Here is a 22,399-nt window from a genome sequence, read left to right as displayed (position 1 = left end):
ACCAAAAACGATCATTTCTGAAAACTCCGCCCAAAGTGGAGATTTTCAAAAACTCCATCTTCATGTTTGCTTGTAAACGGAGAGAAACTGACATTTAGGCTTCAGAACGTCACATTATGCGAAAGTAAAGTCACCAGCGTCATGTGTGCAACCTGTGTTTACAATTTGTTTGGCCACTGTCAATTTTTCTTGTATTTTACTTATTTTATATTCTCACTTAACGTCACACTTAAAAGTAACTAGAAGTTACTTGTGTCATTTGTTTGACGTTTTTTTCCAGGATTCTGATTGGCTAGCATGACTTTATCTTCTCGTTACACTGCCCCCTGTAGGTTTGGCTGCTCATAGCAACTTAACAGCGTATTTATTCGGGTTCGTGTAAATGATGGTATTTTTCAAAACGTAGAGGGGGAAATATCAGTTTTTGTAAATACCCGGCTATGTGTAATCGTGGCCTAAGGATGGACTTACCGTCGTTTGCGACCAGCGTGGCGATGGCACCGGCGGCCGCTACGACCACCCTGGGGGACGACGCGTGCAGCAGCAGCGCCGCCATCAGCTGCCGGTGGATCGGAGTCCTGCAAGACAAACCTCGCCGGTTAAACGTCTTCAGCACCGGCGGAGGACGGCGTGTGATGTTGCACGGCGGCGCGGCGCACCTATGGTTCTGGTCCTCGTCAGGCGGCTCCGCCCGGGCGCCGTGCAGCAGCAGCTGATGGACGGCCCGGCTCGCAGCTTCCTGGAGGAAGAGGATGAGTTTGGGTTACCGGTGAAGGTCCGATCAGACTCCGGAGCACCGGAGGAACTGCTGCACTGACCTGAACCACCGGCTCGGCGGCGTGGAGCTCCAGCGCTGTGCAGCACTCGTCCATCCAGCCCAGATCCATGTCCTCCACCTCCTCCTTCCCTCCGTCCTCCTCCTCCTCCTCCTCTCCCTCCTCCGGGTCATCCTCCGCCGCTGCTTTGTTCCGCACGATGGTGGCGGCTGGCGAGAGAAACAATACGCCGTAACTACATTTTCATTCACATTTTTCTCTACTTTTGTTATATATTATAGTATTATTATTATTATTATTAATCATTGATATTATTATTGAATATTGTTATTGTTTTTATTATTATTATATTATATATTATTATTATATTAGTATTATCAATTATTAATCGTAATAATATTAGTTATTATTATTAATAATAATATTAATTATTAATATGTATATTATAAATATATTATATAAATCATATATATTATTATTGTATACCGTGCAACTTTAGTTATTATTATTATTTTATTTATTATTATTAGTAGTAGTATATTATTAACCATGATAACAATAATAATGATTATTATTGTTAGTATTGTTTTTATTATTAATAATATTTTTATTATTAGTATACTATATTATTATTAATCATTAATAACGATAATATTGATTATTATTATTTTTGGTATTATTATTATTAAATGATATCATTATTAATAATAATATTTTTATTATTAGTGTATTATATTATTATTATTATTATTATTATTATTATCAATTAATAATAATATTAATTATCATTTTTATTCGTAGTATTATTATTATTATTATTATTATATTAATATATGATATTCAACAATAGTTGGAATCAGTAGACCCACAATCAAAAGAATGTGCCGTTTTTCCAACTTTATAATCGTTCAACTGGTGACGAGTATCAACGCTGCAGTTGTTGCTGGTTTTGGATAAAGTGGCTTAATATCTTTATCTCTGATTTATCTACAACGTCGTTATTCATCATTCATCATCTTCCTAGATGCGACCGAAGGCTGAAACAATGACCGGGACACACGTTGTATTATTATAGTGTCGTTTTCAGGGTGCCGAGAACGCCTCCTTTTGGAGAGTTTTTTTCCAACGGAGGCTCTTTATGACATCACAGAGGGCCCAACTTCCTTTTACGGTCATGTTACTATGGCAACATGTGCAGCTGCGATTACAGACGTGGAAACTCGTGATGGTTCAGGGCCATAAGAACTAGCACTTCCGAGACTTCTGCCCGTCAGCAAACCTCCAGGAGTTCAACCAATCAGAGGTCACTTCAGTAGACCTGGGGGCGTGGCCACTCAGAGCTTTTCCCCGTGTGCATGTAGAACATTAACCAGGTGAATGTGTGAATGTGTGAATGTGTGACTGCGTCCTCACTGAGGTCGGCCAGGCAGGAGAGGGCGGCGGCTTGCAGCGCAGCGTTGTCGGGGAACGTCTGGCAGGCGCGAACCGCGACGCTCTGGACGCCGTTCAGGACCAGGATGTTGTAGAAACTCTCTGCAAGACAAAAGCACCAGGGACGCTGAGACACCTGAGACACGCCAACAGAGACAACTATTTTACCTGGATCCGGACCCTAGTGGTCTTTAGAGGACCTGCAGGTCTGGATCTGGACCCTAGTTGTTTGTAGAGTAACCGCAGATCCTAGTGGTCTCTAAAGCAGGGGTGTCAAATGTGCGGCCCGTGGGCCGCATGCGTCCCGAGAGGTTTTCATGCGGCCCGCGAGAAGTTTCCAACGCAAAAAAACGAAATGTTAATTTACTAAAAAGGAAGGCATAAATAATTGCCATGAATCGCAGCATATCCGATAATATATTTCTTCTACAAATCCATCGTTATTCCACAAAGAGAGCAGTTTGACATTTTTTTAGTTTTCTAGAAGTGTCGTTTATTTTTATTAACTGACTACTATTATATATCTACGCAGGAAAAATATCACTGCTAAAAAAGATGATAGAAGATATGTATTCTGAGAATTTCAGTTTTGAATACGAGGATAGTGTGAAAAAAAACAGTTAAAAGAGAAGTGCTGATTTTTCGGCACACTGGCGTAAATATCCGCGCCAATTTTTAAAAATAAATACACTTGATGTAATAAGAAAGATTTTGCTTTTAATTACATTTCCTATCAAAAAGCGAAATATTTAAAAAAAACATACTTGTTTCTGTTTATCTTTGTAAAATGATATTAAAGGTATCTTACATAATTTGAAAAAAACGAGAAATTTCAAGAAAAGATCCTGAAGAAATATATTTTACATAATTAGAGTGTAAACAAAGTGCATATTTCCTTTAAAATGAACTAAACTGATATTGGATTAGATAACAATAGTAAAAAAAAAGAATTAGAAAAAAAAAAATTTGCACCGTTTTTGTTATTTTGAGCGTGCGGCCCGCGAGAAAAAAATTGGTTAAATCCGGCCCGCCAAGCAAAATGAGTTTGACACCCCTGATCTAAAGGGACCTGCAGGTCTGGATCTGGACCCTAGTGGTCTGTAGAGGAACCACATCTGTTCATAGTTCCTCATCGGCTTCAACTCAGAAGCTGAAATGTTGTTGCTCGGAGGAATCCGAACTCCCAGCATGCATCTGTCCAGTCTAACCTGACGTGAACCTCCTGAACAGGCAGCAGGCCGTCTCCTGCAGCTCCTCCACCTCCGGGAAGGCATCCATGGCGGCGATGACCAAGCCGTAGCACCGGGTTCCTCCTGACATCAGCACCTCCACGTTACTGGCTGGAGAGAGAAAACGTGATAATCCAACGGTATCATCAGCATAGAAGTGAACATTGATGCCGTGGTTCTGGATTATACTTCCAAGTGGGCAGCATGTGTAAACTGAACAAGATTGACCCTAGCACTGAACCCTGCGGGACACCGTAGCTGACCCTCGACCGTAGTCTGAGGTCCAGTAGAACCAGTATGGACACTAATCCCTTATCAGAATTTTAGATGCAAATGGAAGGTTGGAAATTGGTCTATAATTAGCTAAAATGTCTGGGTCAAGAGAAGGTTTTTAAGGGCGGCCTGAGGACTGGAATCCTCTGGAAACTGGAGTCAAGTCAGAACCTAAGGAAGTCACTAAAGCTGAAGACACGCCAAAAGCGGCTACCGGGTGGGCCTGCTTGATTTCTTCTCTGATTCTGATGATTTTAGTGTTAAAGAAGCTCTTGTACCCCTTTTCCACCAAACTATTTCCAGTGCTAGTTCTGGTTCACAACTCGTTCAACTTGGAACCAGCTTAGAACCGGTTTGTTTTTCCACTAAGTGGAGCCACGTCATTGCAAAAGTCGCTGAAAACGTCAGTTACGTCTCTGCGTTTGCATGAAAGTTGCAGCAACAACCAGGTATCTGCTCTAACAGGACTTGGTCCACGTAGCTCCTCCGTGGACACATCTCTAAAAGACAGGTTATCTCCTCCTCAGACCCATGATGCTTTGCTGCATCCAGATTCATTCTTATTTGAAAATGTCTCTGTCTCCCAGTCTTGCTGTTGCCGTTGGTCTTAATAACTCCACCCCCTCCCCTTACGTAAGCGGTTCTTTCCTCTAGACTAGTCAATCGGTGGTCCGCGGCCCTCTGGTGGTCCGTGGCGGTATTGCAGGTTGTCCGTGAAAGTGTAAATGGAAAACAATAATAATTTAAAAAATATATATTTATTCTTTAGACTCAATTTATTTCCCATTTACTATTCTTTTTTGTGAATAATTTACCCATCCAAATTATGTCAAATGAGTGAGAGTGAACTTAATAAGTAATATTATAAGCCCTCTTGGCTTCCTATTGTTAATTTTTCATTGACTGTTTTTTGTTTTTTTGTTTATATAGCAAAAGGTGCAAATAAAAATATACACTGATGCAAATAAATAGCCTATGTAGGCCGCTACTCTTATTTAAAATCAAGGTGCAAAATAAAACAAACATCCCCAAAAGCAGTGGTCCCCGAGTTGATTCTTGGTTATAATGGTGGTCCCTGGGACAAAACCAGTTTAAAACCTCTGCTCTAGACCAGCAAAGAGTTGGTGCTACCTTGGAACCAGTTCTTCTGGCCCGGAGCCAGTTCTTTGTCAGTGGAAACAGAAAGCCCGGTTCCAAACTCAGACCTGGCCCTGAATCAGGACCAGCCTGGAACCGGTTTGGTGGAAAAGGGGGTAATAAAGTCTTCACTACTGAGAGCTGTAGGAATGCACGGTTCAACAGAGTTGTGACTCTGGCTACAGCGCTGAACAGAAAACAGGGGTTGTTTTTATTATCCTCCACCAACAATGAATAATAAGCTGTTCTAGCTTCGCGAATGTGGTTCAGAACTAAAACAACGTGTCCCCAGCATGAGTTTCACAATAAGACTCAGACCAGATGGAGGTCAGGAAAACAGCCTGGAATCCCCCCCGACCATGAAAAAAACCTCTCATCTGTGAAGAACGGAGCTAAAAGTGGAACAAATCTCACGAGTGAAACTTCATCACGTCCACTTTCACACAGAGATGCTCCAGATAATTAGCTCCCCGGTTACAGGGAACGTTTCTCATTATTTCCACACTTCAAACTGCTGTCATTTAAATAAAGATGTGTCGCTTTTCTATTTTTGTCCCGGGCGTTTAAAAGAGGAAGTTTAACGTCCGTGAAACGAACACCTACTGACTAAAACAAAGCTGACGTTGTCGGGGGATCAGGAGGAATCACAGACTTTATCGGTAACTAATGTCACAAAAACACGGAGCCGAGCGTCATAGTACACAAACAAACCATCGTTATTGAAGCATAAAGGACTTAAAGACCTAATTTTAAGTAACTGCCTCTCTGAGACCATGGCTGATGTCTTTCCGTATTGGCATTGTGTTATTGAGCACTCATTTTTGAAACAATAATAATAATAATAAAAATAAAATAATAAAAATGAAAAAATAAAAATAAAAATAAAAATAATAGTAATAGTAATAGTAATAATAATAATAATAATAATAATAATAATAATAATAATAATAATAAATAATAAACCCTTGATTCACACCAAAAGCGTCTGGCTGCCATTCAGCTCGCTGCAAGAGGCATCCAGAGGGTCAATTTGAAGTTGAAAAATCTCTTTAAACTTTATGCAAATGAGCAGCGGCAATGTCGAGGCAGCGTCCAATCACAGACCAGGATTCCCAAAGCCAGAAGCCTCAATGTTGTACTTTCATGTACACACAAACTTACACTCATTCACATGCACACATGAGCAGAGCTGTACATACAAACCTATTTTATCAGGAATTAATATATTTCATCTAGCAAACTGACATTTCTGCTGATTTGACTGCTGTTTTTTAACTGAACTAAATGTTTCTACCTGAACTAAATGTTTCTACGTGAACTAAATGTTTCTATCTGAACTAAATGTTTTTACCTGGACTAAATGTTTCTGCCTGAACTAAATGTTTCTATCTGAACTAAATGTTTTTACCTGAACTAAATATTTTTACCTGAACTAAATGTTTCTACCTGAACTAAATGTGTTTACCTGAACTAAATGTTTTTACCTGAACTAAATGTTTCTACCTGAACTAAATGTTTCTACCTGAACTAAATGTTTTTACCTGGACTAAATGTTTCTGCCTGAACTAAATGTTTCTATCTGAACTAAATGTTTTTACCTGAACTAAATGTGTTTACCTGAACTAAATGTTTCTACCTGAACTAAATGTGTTTACCTGAACTAAATGTTTTTACCTGAACTAAATGTTTCTACCTGAACTAAATGTTTCTACCTGGACTAAATGTTTCTACCTGAACTAAATGTTTCTGCCTGAACTAAATGTTTCTGCCTGAACTCTGCACATGTCAAACACGTAACTGATGGTTGTTTTCTCCTGTTGCATTACTTCCTGCGTGGGTTTCCTACTTCCTGCCTCGAACTTCCCACCACTTTCCTGCCAGCTCTCCCCGCCTCAGTGTCCGTTTCCGGATTCTTGTTTTCTCCCTCTCTTCTTTTCCTTTGGACATCCTGCTGCGTGCAAAACTTTCTGCTCTTCAGTTTTTGTTGGAGAAATAAAATTAGAACTTAAAGAGCATCATAGTTGTTACTCCTGTCTCAGGGTCCTAAAGCCTGCCAGGTTCTGATCTTTTCCTACCAGCAGCATTAGAGTGTTTACTAACAAGGAGAACACATGTACTTCATGGCAATGAGTGCGTTTACACGGGAAGTTTAATTCCTCTTTAATTCAGAATTAAAATTAAATCCAATTTAAAATTAGTAAAAATGACCATTCCGAATGAAAATGTCCATTCCGAATTAAACTTAATTCCAAAGTAAGTGGCTGGTTTATTCCGATTTTAAATCCGAATAGAATAATTCCAGATCATGTAAACACTCATTCCGCTTTAAATGAATCCCGGTCTTTCTTTCTGCTCGTTCCCTCACCCGTCTGTCTCCATGACGCTTATATTCCACACTGGGCTTGTTTTCTAAACAAAGTTTCAAGATGGCAGCACGCAGTAAACGGTGGTCAAGAGCAGAGACGATTTATTTAATAAATAGCTTGGAGGACCTGGAAATAATTAAAAGAACAGATGCAAGTTTTTCAAAGTTGTAGCAGCTAAGTTTGTTTTTCTTCCGGTAGACGTAACTTCCGGTCCGCCCCCCTATCCAATCAGAACCTTCCCAACCCCCAGACCTTAAGAGGAATTGGATAAAGCTGATCAAACGTGTTTTCCATGTAAACCTCAATTCGGAATTACTATTTCCATGTAAACTCGAAGGAAAATAGTTTAATTCTGAATTAAAAATTTAAATACTAAATTAAATTAAAATAGCATGTAACTGTGGCCACTATGGAGTTATGTGAACAAAATCAACAACATTGACCAGACAGTGGCCCTGTAGCACCTAGAAATGAACATGGAAGCTAATGGTGGTGTTTTTGGGTATTACCGGTGCGGGCCAGCGGGACGAGCACCTTCATGGCCTGCAGGAGAACTTCTGAGCTGTCAGTGAACCTCTGTAGAGCCGACAGAACCACGACGTGGTCCTCGTTCTCCACGAACTCCACCAGATGATCGTCGCTCACTGGAAACACAAACGCAAGGCAGGAAATGTAAATTAGCCTGTTTTTAAGTTTTTATTTTGTAGCAAAACAGAATATATATATATATATATATATATATATATATATATATAGCACTTGGCTAGACCTCACGGATCCACCAACATGCTCGAAACAGAGTAGGATTGAAGTAACCACTTATCGAGTCCTACCCCTGAATCTTACATACATTCTTACATATAATAAGACGAGTTTCAATAAGCTTACTTATAAAACACCCATACCTACTTTAATAACTGTTCAATATAGTGATATAATACTCAATTATATGTATATATAAATATAGTCAAAATCAAAACAAATCAAAGATAACAAAAGAAAACAAAAAAAACGCCCAGCATTTAGTTGTGCTACTGTGTATGTACTAATAGAAGTAATTATAATGCATAGTATTACATTATCATTACTTTATTATAATACTACAATATAAGGCAAGGCAAGGCACATTTATTTATATAGCACAATTCAACACAAGGTAATTCAAAGTGCTTTACATTGACATTAAAAGCAACAAAACATAATTAGACAGTAAATAACAAATAAGATTGAAAAAATTAAGAATAAGATGATAAGAAAAAAAGTAAAATAATAAAAAGCACAAGCTGTTAAAAATAAGGGCAGTAGAGTTCAGCAGGTAAGTTTAATTTAAGAGTACGCTTCAGTAAACAGTAATGTTTTTAACCCTGATTTAAAGGATCTACAGTTGCAGCAGACCTCAGGTCTACAGGAAGTTTGTTCCACCGGTGAGGAGCAGAATAACTGAACGCTGCCTCACCTTGCTTGGTTCTGGTTCTTGGGAACCAGAACAAACCAGGGGCCGGATTCACCAATATCTTCTTAAGAAAATCTTAAGAAATGTCTTAAGATCTAAAATTAAGAAGTTCATAAGAAAGTTCTTAAGTGCAATTCCTCAATATTTCCTTAAGAACCATCTTAAAAACTGTCATTTCTTACAAATTTCGTATTTTTCTACTTAAGAACTTCTTAAAATATGGCTGTATCCGAAATCACTCAATCAATTCAGCAGCCGCTCCAGCAGACCGTTCAGCAGTAGCAGCCAAGTATCCCAGAATGCATTTCGCACCAAAACGACAGCGGAAGCCGAGAGCTAAAAGCTGTTTTAATTTCCGCTGTAGCGCTGTTAATATGCCACTTTATAAAGTTTTAATATTTTTTCAGGCGTAAAAGTAACCGTTAAGATCCCCAACCTGGGCTCAGCAATGGCATAACAATATACTTGAATAACTATGTAAGAGTAGATATGCTGTATATATTTACCCCCAATTATATCCATAAATAGATTATAAATCTATATATGGACATATCTAAATATAACTATAAATCAATATATATTAATAGAGATATAGATACACAAATACTTCAGAGATGAGTCAAATCTCCACATGTGGAGCTTAATGTGGCTGAAAGGCCTAAAACTGCCAACAACATTTTTCACATGTTACAAAACAGTCTCTGAAAGTGTTTTCCCACTAGTCTCTCGTCTCTGTTTCTGGTTGTTGTTTGTGTCCAACAGGGAGGCAGTTCCTTCTACATCTGTTAGTGATCATCCCTGGAAATCAATAACAGATCCGGGGGAACCAAACACATTCTTCGCATCAAAGATGGAGAGCATTAGGACGGCCGGCCAGGCTCAGAGGAAACGCTTAAATGCCCCGCTGCAGTAAAAGCTGCGTCACACCTGTCAGGTATCAGGAAGAGGTGACGGGGAACGTAGAAGGTTCTAGGTATCGCTGAGGTTTGGCGTCCCTACCTCTCTCCAGGAGCAGCTGCAGAGCTGCACAGCCTTGAAACTGCACTTCCTCGCTGGTGGGAAACGTCTTCATCGCCTGGACAACCAGACCGAAGACGTCCTCGTCCTCCTCCAGCACCAGCAGAGGAATCACGTCTGTGCAACGACACGGGGCAGAATCACGGCGCTGCGCAGAGTTCAGGTGGAATATTCTACCAACTTTCAAAGTTGGGATGTTTCCATTGGAATAATAATAATAATAATAATAATAATAATAATAATAATAATAATAATAATAATAATAATAATGTTAAAATAATAGCATATTAATAATATTAACAATAATAATAACAAAAAACAATAATAATAACAATAATATTAATAACAATAATGTTGACAATAATAATAATAATAATAATAATAATAATAACAATAATAATAACAAAAAACAATAATAATAACAATAATATTAATAACAATAATGTTGACAATAATAATAATAATAATAATAATAATAATAATAATAATAATAATAATAATAATAATAATAATGATAATAAATTATTATTAATAATATTAATAACAATAATGTTGGCAATAATAATAAACGAGTATTAATAATATTAATAATAACAATAATGTTGACAATAATAACATTAACAATAATAAAAATAATAATATTAATATTAGGGAAAATAAATGTAAACCCTGATGTAAAAAGATTAAATAACAATTACGAAATTGTAATGGGCAAAGATAATCCCAACTTTAGTGTCTACAGAAGCTAACTAGACAGTAAATCAGAACTCGCTAATATAACTTCATTGAGTGTAAGAACGCTAGCTCCACGAGCTGAGCAAGCACCGGGCGACCGTGGGAAGGAAAAACCAACTCCCCTCGCCAGCATTCTGGGATCGTACAAGAACGGGTTAGAGTTCAATCTAACGTGCAGAAAGAGGATTTTTTTTTAATACAGTAGTTAGCTAGCCAATAAATCAGATGAAATAAATGGAAGATAGCTAACACGATTTACTTGACAACTTAAGCGGCCAGTTACCACTAGTTCATCGCTGCAACACCGTTTCTTCCGTCTTCTGCTGCCAGTTTTCTGTTAAACCGAAACTTCGTTATCGTTAATGTAAGCTGGCTACCTCCATTTTATTACGGATTTAGGTGGTTAGTTATGATGATACTTGTTTAGCTCACGACTGGTATTTCTTCTGTTTTCTGTGATCTTAAAAGAACAAAAGTTACCAAATGACCAAACATAAGCAAATACAGGACTGTCTCAGAAAATTTGAATATTGTGATTTTCTGTTTAAGTTTAAGATTAAGGTTCCCAGAATATTCTAATTTTTGAGATAGGATATTTGAGTTTTCTTAAATTGTAAGCCATGATCAGCAATATTAAAATAATAAAAGGCTTGCAATATTTCAGTTGATTTGTAATGAATCCAGAATATATGACATTTTTGTTTTTATTACAGAAAATAAAGAACTTTATAACAATATTCAAATTTTCTGAGACAGTCCTGTAGATTCCAGTTAATTCCCATATATTCAGGGTTTTCTTTACCCAAAACGTCCCAGTTTAACTTTCTATTGAATGTTTCGGGAAAGTTTCCAGAAGTTTAGCAAAACCTTCGAACTCTAGTCACACAAAGAGTGATGAATCATGAACCATCCACATTTTGAGAGAAATGAGCGTATGTAGGGTGCAACGATTGGTCAACGTTGTCGACAAAAATCGATTATAAAAACAGTCGCTGAAGGATTTAATTGTTGACTATGTAGAAAGTGAGGCATCTTCTTTCCTCCTATCTCGGCTGAGAGTAGCACATGTGCAATAGTGAACAGCGCCAGGTAAACAATACGGCGGCGGCCGATGCGACGCAGTAAAGTTCACTCAAAGATGTTTTTTGGGATAATATCCATTTTTCGTGTCTTTAATTTATAATTATCACATAATTCAGACGTGCACCTGATGTGAGCAGCAGCGCTAGCGCCCGGAGTCCGACCTTGGCCACGCGACAGTCGGCGCCGTACTGAGCCAGCACCTTCAGGATCTGCCTGGAAAACACAAACAAACAGACTTCATCAGTCGCTCGGCTTCACCTGGTTCCGAAAGTCCGACTCGGGCTCGGATCTGGCATCTAACGGGTTTAAACCGGATGCTTGTGAGGTGGAAACTGACTCCTGATCAACATCTGCAGAACTTTAATGAACAAAAACCCACTTAATGATTGTAATTGAAGCCTCTGGAGTATTAATCTCCCGTGACGACACATTCTGGTTGTTGTACAAGATCCCGTCCCGTAATGTCATTAATCAATACCGAGCTGCATGACTCTTAGACGTTGTGTAACTCATCTGGAATTTATTTCAGTTGCATCATGTGCCGGAGGGGTTTCTGACTCGTGCCGGGCTTTATTTAGCTTGCGGCTGTTATGAGGTCGGGGACTATTCTGGTGTGTTTGAGTCACGGCCTGATGGGTGACGCCGGCCACCGCTGTTCTGTCCATTTCTGTTGCTTTGTCGAATAATATTACAAGAATAAAGTCGTAAAATTACGAGGATAAAGTCGTTATATTACGAGAATAAAGTCGTAATAATACGAGAATAAAGTCATAATATTATGAGAATAAAGTCATAATATTATGAGAATAAAGTCGTAATATTATGAGAATAAAGTTGTAATAATACGAGAATAAAGTCGTAATAATACGAGAATAAAGTCGTAATAATACGAGAATAAAGTCGTAATAATACGAGAATAAAGTCGTAATATTACAAGGAAAAGTCGTAATAATACGAGAATAAAGTCGTAATATTACGAGGATAAAGTCGTAATAATACGAGAATAAAGTCGTAATATTACGAGGATAAAGTCGTTATATTACGAGAATAAAGTCGTAATATTATGAGAATAAAGTCGTAATAATACGAGAATAAAGTCGTAATAATACGAGAATAAAGTCGTAATAATACGAGAATAAAGTCGTAATAATACGAGAATAAAGTCGTAATATTACGAGGATAAAGTCGTAATAATACAAGAATAAAGTCGTAATATTACAAGGAAAAGTCGTAATAATACGAGAATAAAGTCGTAATATTACGAGGATAAAGTCGTAATAATACAAGAATAAAGTCGTAATATTACGAGGATAAAGTCGTTATATTACGAGAATAAAGTCATAATATTATGAGAATAAAGTCGTAATAATACGAGAATAAAATCGTAATAATACGAGAATAAAGTTGTAATAATACGAGGATAAAGTCGTAATAATACGAGAATGAAGTCGTAATATTACGAGAATAAAGTCGTAATAATACGAGAATAAAGTCGTTATATTACGAGAATAAAGTCATAATATTATGAGAATAAAGTCGTAATAATACGAGAATAAAATCGTAATAATACGAGAATAAAGTTGTAATAATACGAGGATAAAGTCGTAATAATACGAGAATGAAGTCGTAATATTACGAGAATAAAGTCCTAATATTACAAGGATAAAGTCTTAATTTATGAGAATAAAGTCCTAATATCACGAGAATAAAGTGGTAATTTATGAGAACTCTAACAGGAAGAGCAGTATTCTCCCTGTGTTAAAATGAGGAATATTGAGCATCTTGTGAAGTTGTATTTTGGTATCGGTTTCACAAATAAGGAAATACTTAATCGTTTGGCACATCAGCATCGAATTATTATCAGTATAAGGACTTTAAAACGATTGTGCAAACGACTGCGTCTATTTCGAAGAAGGAACCGCACAGACTTGGAAGAAATTGCGTCTTTTGTGGAAGAAGAAAATCTTTATGATCATCCTCATTGTTTCCTGAAAAACAATGAAACCTCTTTGAATGGCAGCAGATGGAACCACTGATAGCCTTACAGTCGACCACTACTATACTATACTATACTATACTATGCTATACTGTACTATGCTATACTATACTATACTAGACAGCTCCTTTTCCATGTGCTCTTCCTGTTAAGAGTTCTCATAAATTACCACTTTATTCTCGTAATATTACGAGAATAGAGTCGTAATATTACGACTTTATTCTCATATTATTATGACTTTATTCTTGTAATTTCCATTTTTGCCTTAATACTCCGTCGTATAAAACAGTAGATGAACAAAGGGCAAAATCTAACATCACAATATTTTTCAGCGTGGACTGAAGGGATGCAAGAAATGATGGGCGTGGCGATCAAACTTCGACTGTGCGCAGAACCACAAAGTAGCAGTTCTGGATGGGAAGCATGGATGGACAGAACAGCGGCGTCCCGGCGGGAGACTTACTGGTGCACGGCCGGCTCCTCCCAGCCCCCGGCGGCCTGCAGAGGTCGGGTCAGCTGCTGCAGCGTCGCGGGACACATCTGGATCAGCTGGCACAGCAGAGCCCAGCCCACCTGGGGAGCAAGAGGAACGGAAATTATGACTAAATATCGTCGTCAACGAACCTTTATCACCTGAGGAAAACGAGACAAGATGAAAATGCTCGTCATGTGACGATAACGCTAATTAAACATAATGCAACATCTTCGACGAATAAAAACGAGACTAAAATGTAGATTACAAAATAAAAACTCTGCTAAAATGTGTCTTCATACATATCATATTGTCAGAAGCACCTGAATATTGATCTTCAACCCGATACTGCCATGGCCAAATTCGGTACTACAGGTATTAGACATACAACATTAAAGAAAAGCTATAAGATTATTATTGCATTTACAACGCTGCTTGCAAGGAGAAGAATATTATTGTATTGGAAGTCAAAAAATCCACCCAAAGTATCTCTATGGTTTAGTGATCTGACACAATTCATACAGTTGGAGAAGATCAAATATACTCTCAGGGGGTCCAGGGACACAGTTTTCTGTCTGGGATCCGGTGTTACTGTATATCAGTAAACTTAGAATTGTGCTACTTAGCAGCCACTTACACTGGTATTTGAGATGTGATTAAATCCATTTGAATCCATCGTGTTTTGTTTAATGCACAGCAATGTTGATAGGCCATATTTTCCTTTTTATTTATGTGCATGTTAACTTGCTCTATTCATCGTTGGTCTATGTTGTTCTATTTGTCTGTTTTTTCTTCATTCAATTTTTCAATTCTTTTGGTTACGTATCCAACCTGTTCAGGGGATGGGAGGGCAGGGGTGTTAAAATATAAAAATGAGCATTGTAATCCTTTTGTGTCAGTATCCATGTGGTGTGCTATTAATGCTCAATGGCCACGGTTACATGATGTTTTTTCATTCGGAATTAATTATTCCAAATTAAATCATTCAGAATTAAACTATTTTCCTTAGAGTTTAAATGGAAATAGTAATTCCGAACTGAGGTTTACATGGAAAACACACGTTTGATCGGCTTTACCCAATTCCTCTTAAAGGGGACCTATTATGAAAAACACGTTTTTTCTTGTTTTAAGATATATAAAGTGGTCTCCCCTCACCCTGCCAACACAGGAAAGATGAAAGTCCATGAATTTCTGCAAGGTCTGTACCCCCCGCCCGGCTGAATCTTCCAGTGTCATGTGACTTCAACGAGCCGTTCAGATTTCTGCATTTTTGTTAAGTAAGCAAAATGCAAACCACGCCTCGGTCTCTTCCGCTGCTGAAACCACGCCCACAACTAACTCTGCAGGTCGGAGCTTCAGCCATTGTTCAGAAGCGGTGACTGTTTCCACAGCGAGGGACAGTTAAAATGAGGTTTTGCATCGACATTTACCCTCATAAATGGATCAGTTCCCACAGTACGGACCCGCAACTGCACACGAGTCAGCGGTAAGTGACGTTATTTTTTTATGTTATTTATATTTGTCTACAAGTATTTAGCTTAGCTCCGGAGCTCCGGAGCACCGGAGGCCACACACCGGACCGGACCGGTGAGGGGCCACGGGCCACGGTGGCTCTATTAGTACCGTAATACATGTTTCTTCTGATTATGGTTTCAGATCTTCCAAGCACCTGAAGCTTCAACGACACCTTCAGGAGACGCACGGTCCTTCCTTGAGCCAGCAATAGTGCATACATGTTATTTATATACAACTTATGTTTTATTTTTTTAACAATAAAGTTGCCATTTGTGAAAATTCAGTGTTGTGATTTCTTGTAACATATGAAATGATGAGGAATCTGAGTAACTGTGGTGTACCTGTTTAAAATTAAAAATTAAACCTTCCTGTGTGAAGACGAGGTGACTAAAGGCTGATTTATGGTTCTGCGTTACACCAACGCAGAGCCTACGGCGTAGGGTACACGTCGATCTAACGCAGAACCGTAAATCAGGCTTTAAGATCTGTGTAACTGAATGAGAGTGTCTGACTATCGCGTCGAGCTGCGTGACATCGGACGCTCTCTGTCCACACTGAAACCGTTAAACTCGCGGCCAGTTAGGACAGTCCAATAGAAAAAATATAAAGCATTGGAATTTATTTTGTTGCAGAAGCTTTTCGCATGGGACACAGTTTGTGTACGACGCAGCCGGCTGCTCTGGCCAGAGCGAGGCTTTGTTCCCTCCCCTGCTACACGTCATTCAGCCAGCCAATCAGCGCAGACACTCATTATCATAGCCTCCCCTTAGAATGAAGCACAGAAAAGAGGTTAGAAGCGGTAAAACTAGAGACATGGCCCACAGGCTGAATTTCTGATTTATGTAGAAAAAACAAGCTTTAGATTGTTTTTAAGACATTCAAGGCCTTTTTAAAATATACATTAAATGCCATAATATGTCCCCTTTCAGGTCTGGGGGTTGGGAAGGTTCTGATTGGATAGGGGGGCGGACCGGAAGTTACGTCTACCGGAAGAAAAACAAACTTAGCCGCTACAACTTTGAAAAGCTCACAATTTTTATGTTTCCTGTTTCCATCTGTTCTTTTAATTATTTCCAAGTCCTCCAAGCTATTTATTAAATAAATGGTCTCTGCTCTTTACCTACCACCGTTTACTGCGTGCTGCCATCTTGAAACTTTGTTTGGAAAATAAGCCCAGTGCGGAATATAAGCGTCATGGAGACAGACGGGCGAGGGAACGAGCAGCGCAGAAAGACCGGAATTAATTTAAAGAGGAATGAGTGTTTACATGATCGCGGAATTATTCTATTCGGATTTAAAATCGGAATAAACCAGCCACTTACTTTGGAATTAAGTTTAATTCGGAATGGTCATTTTTATTAGGTGTTTACATGGTAATTTTTAATCATTTTAAATCGGATTTAATTTTAATTCTGAATTAAAGAGGAATTAAACTTCCCATGTAAACGCACTAATTGTTTATTCAACTTTCCACAAAAAAAGCTTTTGACCTGAATGTAACGTTCCTTCATAAATACAAACACAATGTTAGTCCCCAACTTTACACTTGTAAAGACTAACTTAAGATTCCTTGTTTTTTTAAGCATCTCATTGTAAAACAATGAACCATATGCACACAAACATTGTACAAGAATTGCATTGATCAGTTAAATTTTCCATGTAATTATGTTAAACCTCATATGGAGGAAAATAAAAGGCTAAAAAAATATTCCCTTCTCCTATCCAGCATTGTCTGCTTTTGACGGGGGTGTGTGCGCGATCTCTGCATCGAACCATCTGGCATCTTTTTGAAAGAGAACTGCCGTTCAAAAGTCCCTTTTCATTCTCCATCTTTCCTTTTCAAAAAAGTTCACGCAGTTATCCACCATACTTTTTCCTCAAGCTACGCTGCCATCGACCGCCAGAAATTATATAATGCGTTTTTTTTTGTTTTTTTTCCTGTGCGTTAATCGTACGTTAAAAAAATTGTTGGCGTTAAGAGGACGTTAAGTTAACGGTTATTAACGCAGCCCTATTAAATATATAATGCAATATCGTTGACGAATAAAAACGAGACTAAAATTTAGATTACAAAATAAAAACTCTGCTAAAATGTGTCTTCATTTTCATTGACCAAAACCAGATGAAATGTTCTAACAAAGATCCTTAATGTCCATGTTTTAAGTAGTTTCCTCTGGTTTAGTCTTTAAACCAGTTTAGTCTTTAGATCTTTGGATCCACTTTCCTACGTAGACGTGGAAAAGAAAACCCAATGTGTTGTGGAAAAAGAAAAAGATGGGGAGAAATGCGGAAAAATAATTATGTTGTAAACTCAGATTAGAGTCTTCTGTATCTGGAATGAATGTATTCTTGAGTCTAAAAGGTAACAATAATATAATAATAAAATAACCTTGTTTGAATTGTAATAGACTAAAATGAACAATTCTGACTAAAATAAGACTAAAATGCTCAGACTTTTAGTCGTCTGAAACTTGACACGACTAAAAGGAGAATGAACGTGACTAAAACTAAGAAAAACTAAAATGATAGCTGGACCCAAAGACTAGAATAAAACTGAAACTGAAACAGGCTAACAGAAACAACACTAGACGGTCTGTGTCACATGTCAATCTCACCATCGACGGTGTCTCTCTAACGCTCAGCCAGTAACTCCGGAACGACTGGTTTAACCAGGTCACCAGGTCACCGACCCGCCAAAATAAAAGCCTTTGTTTTGAAAGAATGTGTGTTCTTATCACCTGCTGGACTCTCCTGCTGCTGATGTGAGAGGACAGCACCGCCATGAGGGGGACGTGGACGTCTTTGTCTTCAAACAGCTCAGCTGCTGCAGCAGGAAGCGTCAGATGAGAGGAGAGAGGAGAGAGAAGATCCAGTTACTCTCAAACCAACGGTTCGCCATCGTTCACCTGAAGTTCTGCTTTTATCGATCCAGACGTGTCTGATTGGATCAGCCGTGCTGCATCTCTGCAGCACCGAAGCACATGAACTCGCCACAACGCTCCTGCACATTTTAGTTTCTACTTCACCACATTTAATTTCACATGTTCAATTATTACATAAAAAAAATAATAATAATCACAATAGACAAGACATCAGACATAAAACACGGCGTTAATGACTAAAAAAGTCACAGCTAATTAATTACCTGACTGATTATTTGCTTTTTTGTGATCAGCGATGGATGTTAACAGGGAGGGACAGTTGTGGATGCCTCCTTTTGTTTATTTAATAAATCTTATGTTCAAATTTATGCAATTTATATTTACATAAGTTAAGAAAATTTGTGCGTAATTTGTTATTTTTGAGACATTATTTTAAAAAAAGTACGAAATTCGACCCAAATATCTCATTATCAGTTTACATATACATTTATCTGATGAAGATTTTGCTGAGGCACCATTAAGGGGGTGAAAATAACCTTTTAAATGTACATTTTGCAAGAAAAACACCATCCAAATGACAGTGATTTTTCTTGTTTTCTTGTCAGAAGGATTGTTTTTTTTCTTAGAATGACTTTATGAATGTATAAAGTGAGAAATTGTGTTTTCTTTCTCTGTTGTTAGCTTAGCTAGCACGTGTAAAATGTATGTAAGCGAATTAGATTTATTTTGCTAAACTTAACTAAACTTGAACTTCATATCAACAAAGTTAGGCGGTCCGCGACTTTTCTTTTTACACTTCTTTTTCAGTGTTTATCAAGTTGGAATTTAGCGTTTTTCTCCCACAAATGTTGTTTATTAAGGAACATTGTCTGAAGGTTTTTCTTTTGTCTTGCAAATCTGTGATATTATGAGAATATCCTTTAGGGGGAGGGGTCTTAAAACTTTTATATTTAGAAAAAAAAGGTTTTTAATTTTTATGTTGCATTGAGTAGAAACGTGGGAGCTTTTTCTCATGAATTTTGAATTCTTTAACTTTATTCTTTTTTCCTTGTAAATATGGATGTTCATAAAGTCAGAATGCTTGTGGTTGGTTGTTTTTAATAGGAAATGTAAAAGTCAAGTTATAGCTCTATATAATCAGTATAATAGTATGTAAATTAAAAGTTATGGCTCAGTATAATTAATATTTAGTATCCAAAGTAAAGTTACGGCTCAGTATAATCAGTATTTTGTACTTAAAGTAACGTTATGTCTCTATATAATCAGTATTTGTATGTAAATTAAAGTTATAGTTCAGTATAATTAGTATTGAGTATCTAAAGTAAAGTTATGGCTCAGTATAAACAGTATTTAGTATGGTAATTAAGATTATGGCTCACTATATTTAGTATGTTGTGTGTAAATTAAAGTTATAGTTCAGTATAATCAGTATTTTGTATGTAAATTAGTTATAGCTCTATATAATCAGTATTTAGTATGTAAATTAAAAGTTATGGCTCAGTATAATCAATATTTTGTATCTAAAAGTAAAGTAATAGCTCAGTATAATCAGTATTTCGTATGTAAATTAAAGTTATGGCTCAGTATAATCAGTATTTTGCATGTAAAGTAAAGTTATAGCTCAGAATAATCAGTATTTTCCATGTAAAGTAAAGTTATGGTTCATTATAAACAGTATTTAGTATTTAAAGTACAGTTATGATTCATTATAAACAGTATTTTGTATATAAATCAATGTTATGGCTCAGTATAATCAGTATTTAGTATGTTAATTAAAGTTATGCCTCTACATAAATCAGTATTTTGTATCTAAACTAAAGTTAAGGCTCAGTATAATCCGTATTTTGTAAGTAAATCAAAGTTATAGTTCAGTATAATTAGTAATTAGTATCTAAATTAAAGTTATGGCTCAGTGTAATCAGTATGTTAATCACAGTTATAGCTCATTATGAACAGTATGTAGTATGTAAATTAAAGTTATGCCTCTATATAATTAGGGTTTTTGTATGCAAATTAAGGTTATGGCTCAGTATAATTAGTATTTTGTATCTTAAGTAAAGTTATGGCACATTATAAACAGTATTTAGTATCTAAAGTAACATTCTGGCTCAGTATAATCAGTATTTCGTATCTAAAGTAAAGTTATGGCTCAGTATAATCGGTATTTTGTATTTAAATTAAAGATATAACTGATTATAATCAGTATTTTGTAAAGTAAAGTCATGGATCAGTATAATCTCTGTTTTCTATAAAAAGTAAAGTTATGGCTCAGTATCTGGTATGTAAATAAAAGTTATGGCTCAGTATATTTAGTATTTTGTATTTAAAGTAAAGTTATAGCTCAGTATAATCAGTATTTGTATGTAGATTAAAGTTATAGTTCAGTAAAATTAGTATTGAGTATCTAAAGTAAAGTTATGGCTCATTATAATCATTATTTTGTATGTTAGTTAAGGTTATGGCTCATTATAATCAGTATGTTGTATGTGAAGTAAAGTTATGGCTCAGTATAATTAATATTTAGTATCTAAAGTAAAGTTACGGCTCATTATAATCAGTATTTTGCATGTCAAGGAAAGTTATGCCTCTATATAATTAGGATTTTGAATGTAAATTAAGGTTATGGTTCTGTATAATTAGTATTTCGTATCTAAAGTAAAGTTATGGTTCACTATAAACAATATTTTGTATATAAATCAAAGTTATAGCTCAGAATAATCAGTATTGTGTACGTAAAGTAAAGTTATGGATCTGTATAATTAGTATTTGTATGTAAATCAAAGTTATAGCTCAGTATAATTAGTATTTTGTACGTAAAGTAATGTTATGCCTCTTTATAATCAGTATTTAGTATGTAAAGTAAAGTTGATTCAAGTAGTATGATTCATTATAAACAGTATTTAGTATCTAAAGTAAAGTTAGGATTCATTATAAACAGTATTTTGTAAATAAATCAAAGTTATAGTCCAGTATAATCAGTATGTTGTATGTAAACTAAAGTTATTCCTCTATATAATCAGTATTCAGTACGTTAATTAAGGTTACGGCTCATTATAATCAGTTTAATTGGTCCTTTAACGGCGGCGGAGGGACACAGCCGCATCACGACCCGGAGGCCTGTTTATTAGCGACATGCGGAGCCGGAGCGCTTTTCCTACCATCGTCCGCCTCCGCCAGGAAAAGCAGATCCTCGACGATCTGGATCAGCGTGGATCTTTGCCGGTCCTCCTGCGGCGTTTTTAACCTCACCAACAGTTTCTTCAGCCTCTCCTCCAGCTGCTCTCTGTCCACCATGATCCCGGAGAGCAGCTTTGACGGGCATGAACGGGGAAGCTGGCGGGGCCGCGGAGTTTCGGTCCCGGCGTGGGCATCACTTTCTCCCCGCAACTCTCCTCCGGCGGAGAAACTCTTCCTCTTTTCTGCTCCGGGCGGGTTTTTCTGCTGCTGCTGGCGGCTCTGGAGGGGAAAGAGAGCTGCGGTTCCTTCCTCACGGGCGAGTTCCTGCTTCCCCACGGTCACATCATATGACTCGAGTCAGTAAAAAACTTCCCGAGGCTGGAAAAAGACGCCGCCGAGCGGCTGCAGTACCGGGATCCGCCGCCAGAGGGGGCGCTCGGCCCCCCAGGGAGCTGTAAAAAAAACCCAGAAAAAACCCTTTAATCTATTTAAAAATGTCACGTGGGGGGAAAACTCCAAGAGAAAAAATATATAAAAATCCCCTGAATTTGCATACATTTGAAAGAAAAAGACTCATAATGTATTACTTTAAAAAATCCCGACTTTCATAGAAAAGTCAGAAATTCAAGATGATGCTTTTGGTTTTGTTTTCTAAACTTTCACAATAAAAAAAAGATTAAGAATTTATAACTTTAAAAAATCGCGAGTTTAATAGAAAAGTCAGAAGTTGTGACTTTATAAAGCCCCGAATGATGCTTTTGGGTTTTCTTTTCTTTTTTTCTTTTTTTTTTTTTAAACTAACAATAAAGTAAGACTTTATTTTATTATTTAAAAAAAATAGAGTTTACAATAGAAAA

At 37.1% G+C, this 22,399-nt stretch overlaps 1 protein-coding gene across 3 annotated transcripts in view; it reads right to left on the bottom strand.

Moving 5' to 3' along the window:
* LOC133443720 (leucine-rich repeat serine/threonine-protein kinase 2-like) overlaps window positions 1-21,941 on the bottom strand; it is a 76,719-nt gene extending 54,778 nt beyond the window's left edge. Inside the window, exons 1-11 of one of the 3 annotated variants that reach the window (XM_061720899.1) lie at window positions 21,524-21,941; window positions 18,222-18,307; window positions 13,960-14,069; window positions 11,625-11,713; window positions 9,665-9,799; window positions 7,722-7,856; window positions 3,416-3,547; window positions 2,190-2,309; window positions 819-985; window positions 660-739; window positions 472-578 (exon numbers count right to left, since the gene is read on the bottom strand). In XM_061720899.1, coding sequence (XP_061576883.1) covers window positions 472-578; window positions 660-739; window positions 819-985; window positions 2,190-2,309; window positions 3,416-3,547; window positions 7,722-7,856; window positions 9,665-9,799; window positions 11,625-11,713; window positions 13,960-14,069; window positions 18,222-18,307; window positions 21,524-21,659 — 1,297 coding nt within the window. In that variant the 5' untranslated portion in view covers window positions 21,660-21,941. Of the gene's footprint in view, window positions 1-471; window positions 579-659; window positions 740-818; window positions 986-2,189; window positions 2,310-3,415; window positions 3,548-7,721; window positions 7,857-9,664; window positions 9,800-11,624; window positions 11,714-13,959; window positions 14,130-18,221; window positions 18,308-21,523 lie in introns of those variants that run through there. The other 2 variants (XM_061720898.1, XM_061720900.1) reach the window with 2 other exon arrangements.
* Between the last annotated feature and the right edge of the window lie 458 nt (window positions 21,942-22,399).

This window comes from Cololabis saira, chromosome 5 (assembly GCF_033807715.1).
Source record: "Cololabis saira isolate AMF1-May2022 chromosome 5, fColSai1.1, whole genome shotgun sequence".
Classification (NCBI taxonomy): domain Eukaryota; kingdom Metazoa; phylum Chordata; class Actinopteri; order Beloniformes; family Belonidae; genus Cololabis; species Cololabis saira.
This window is presented reverse-complemented; position numbering and strand designations above follow the sequence as displayed.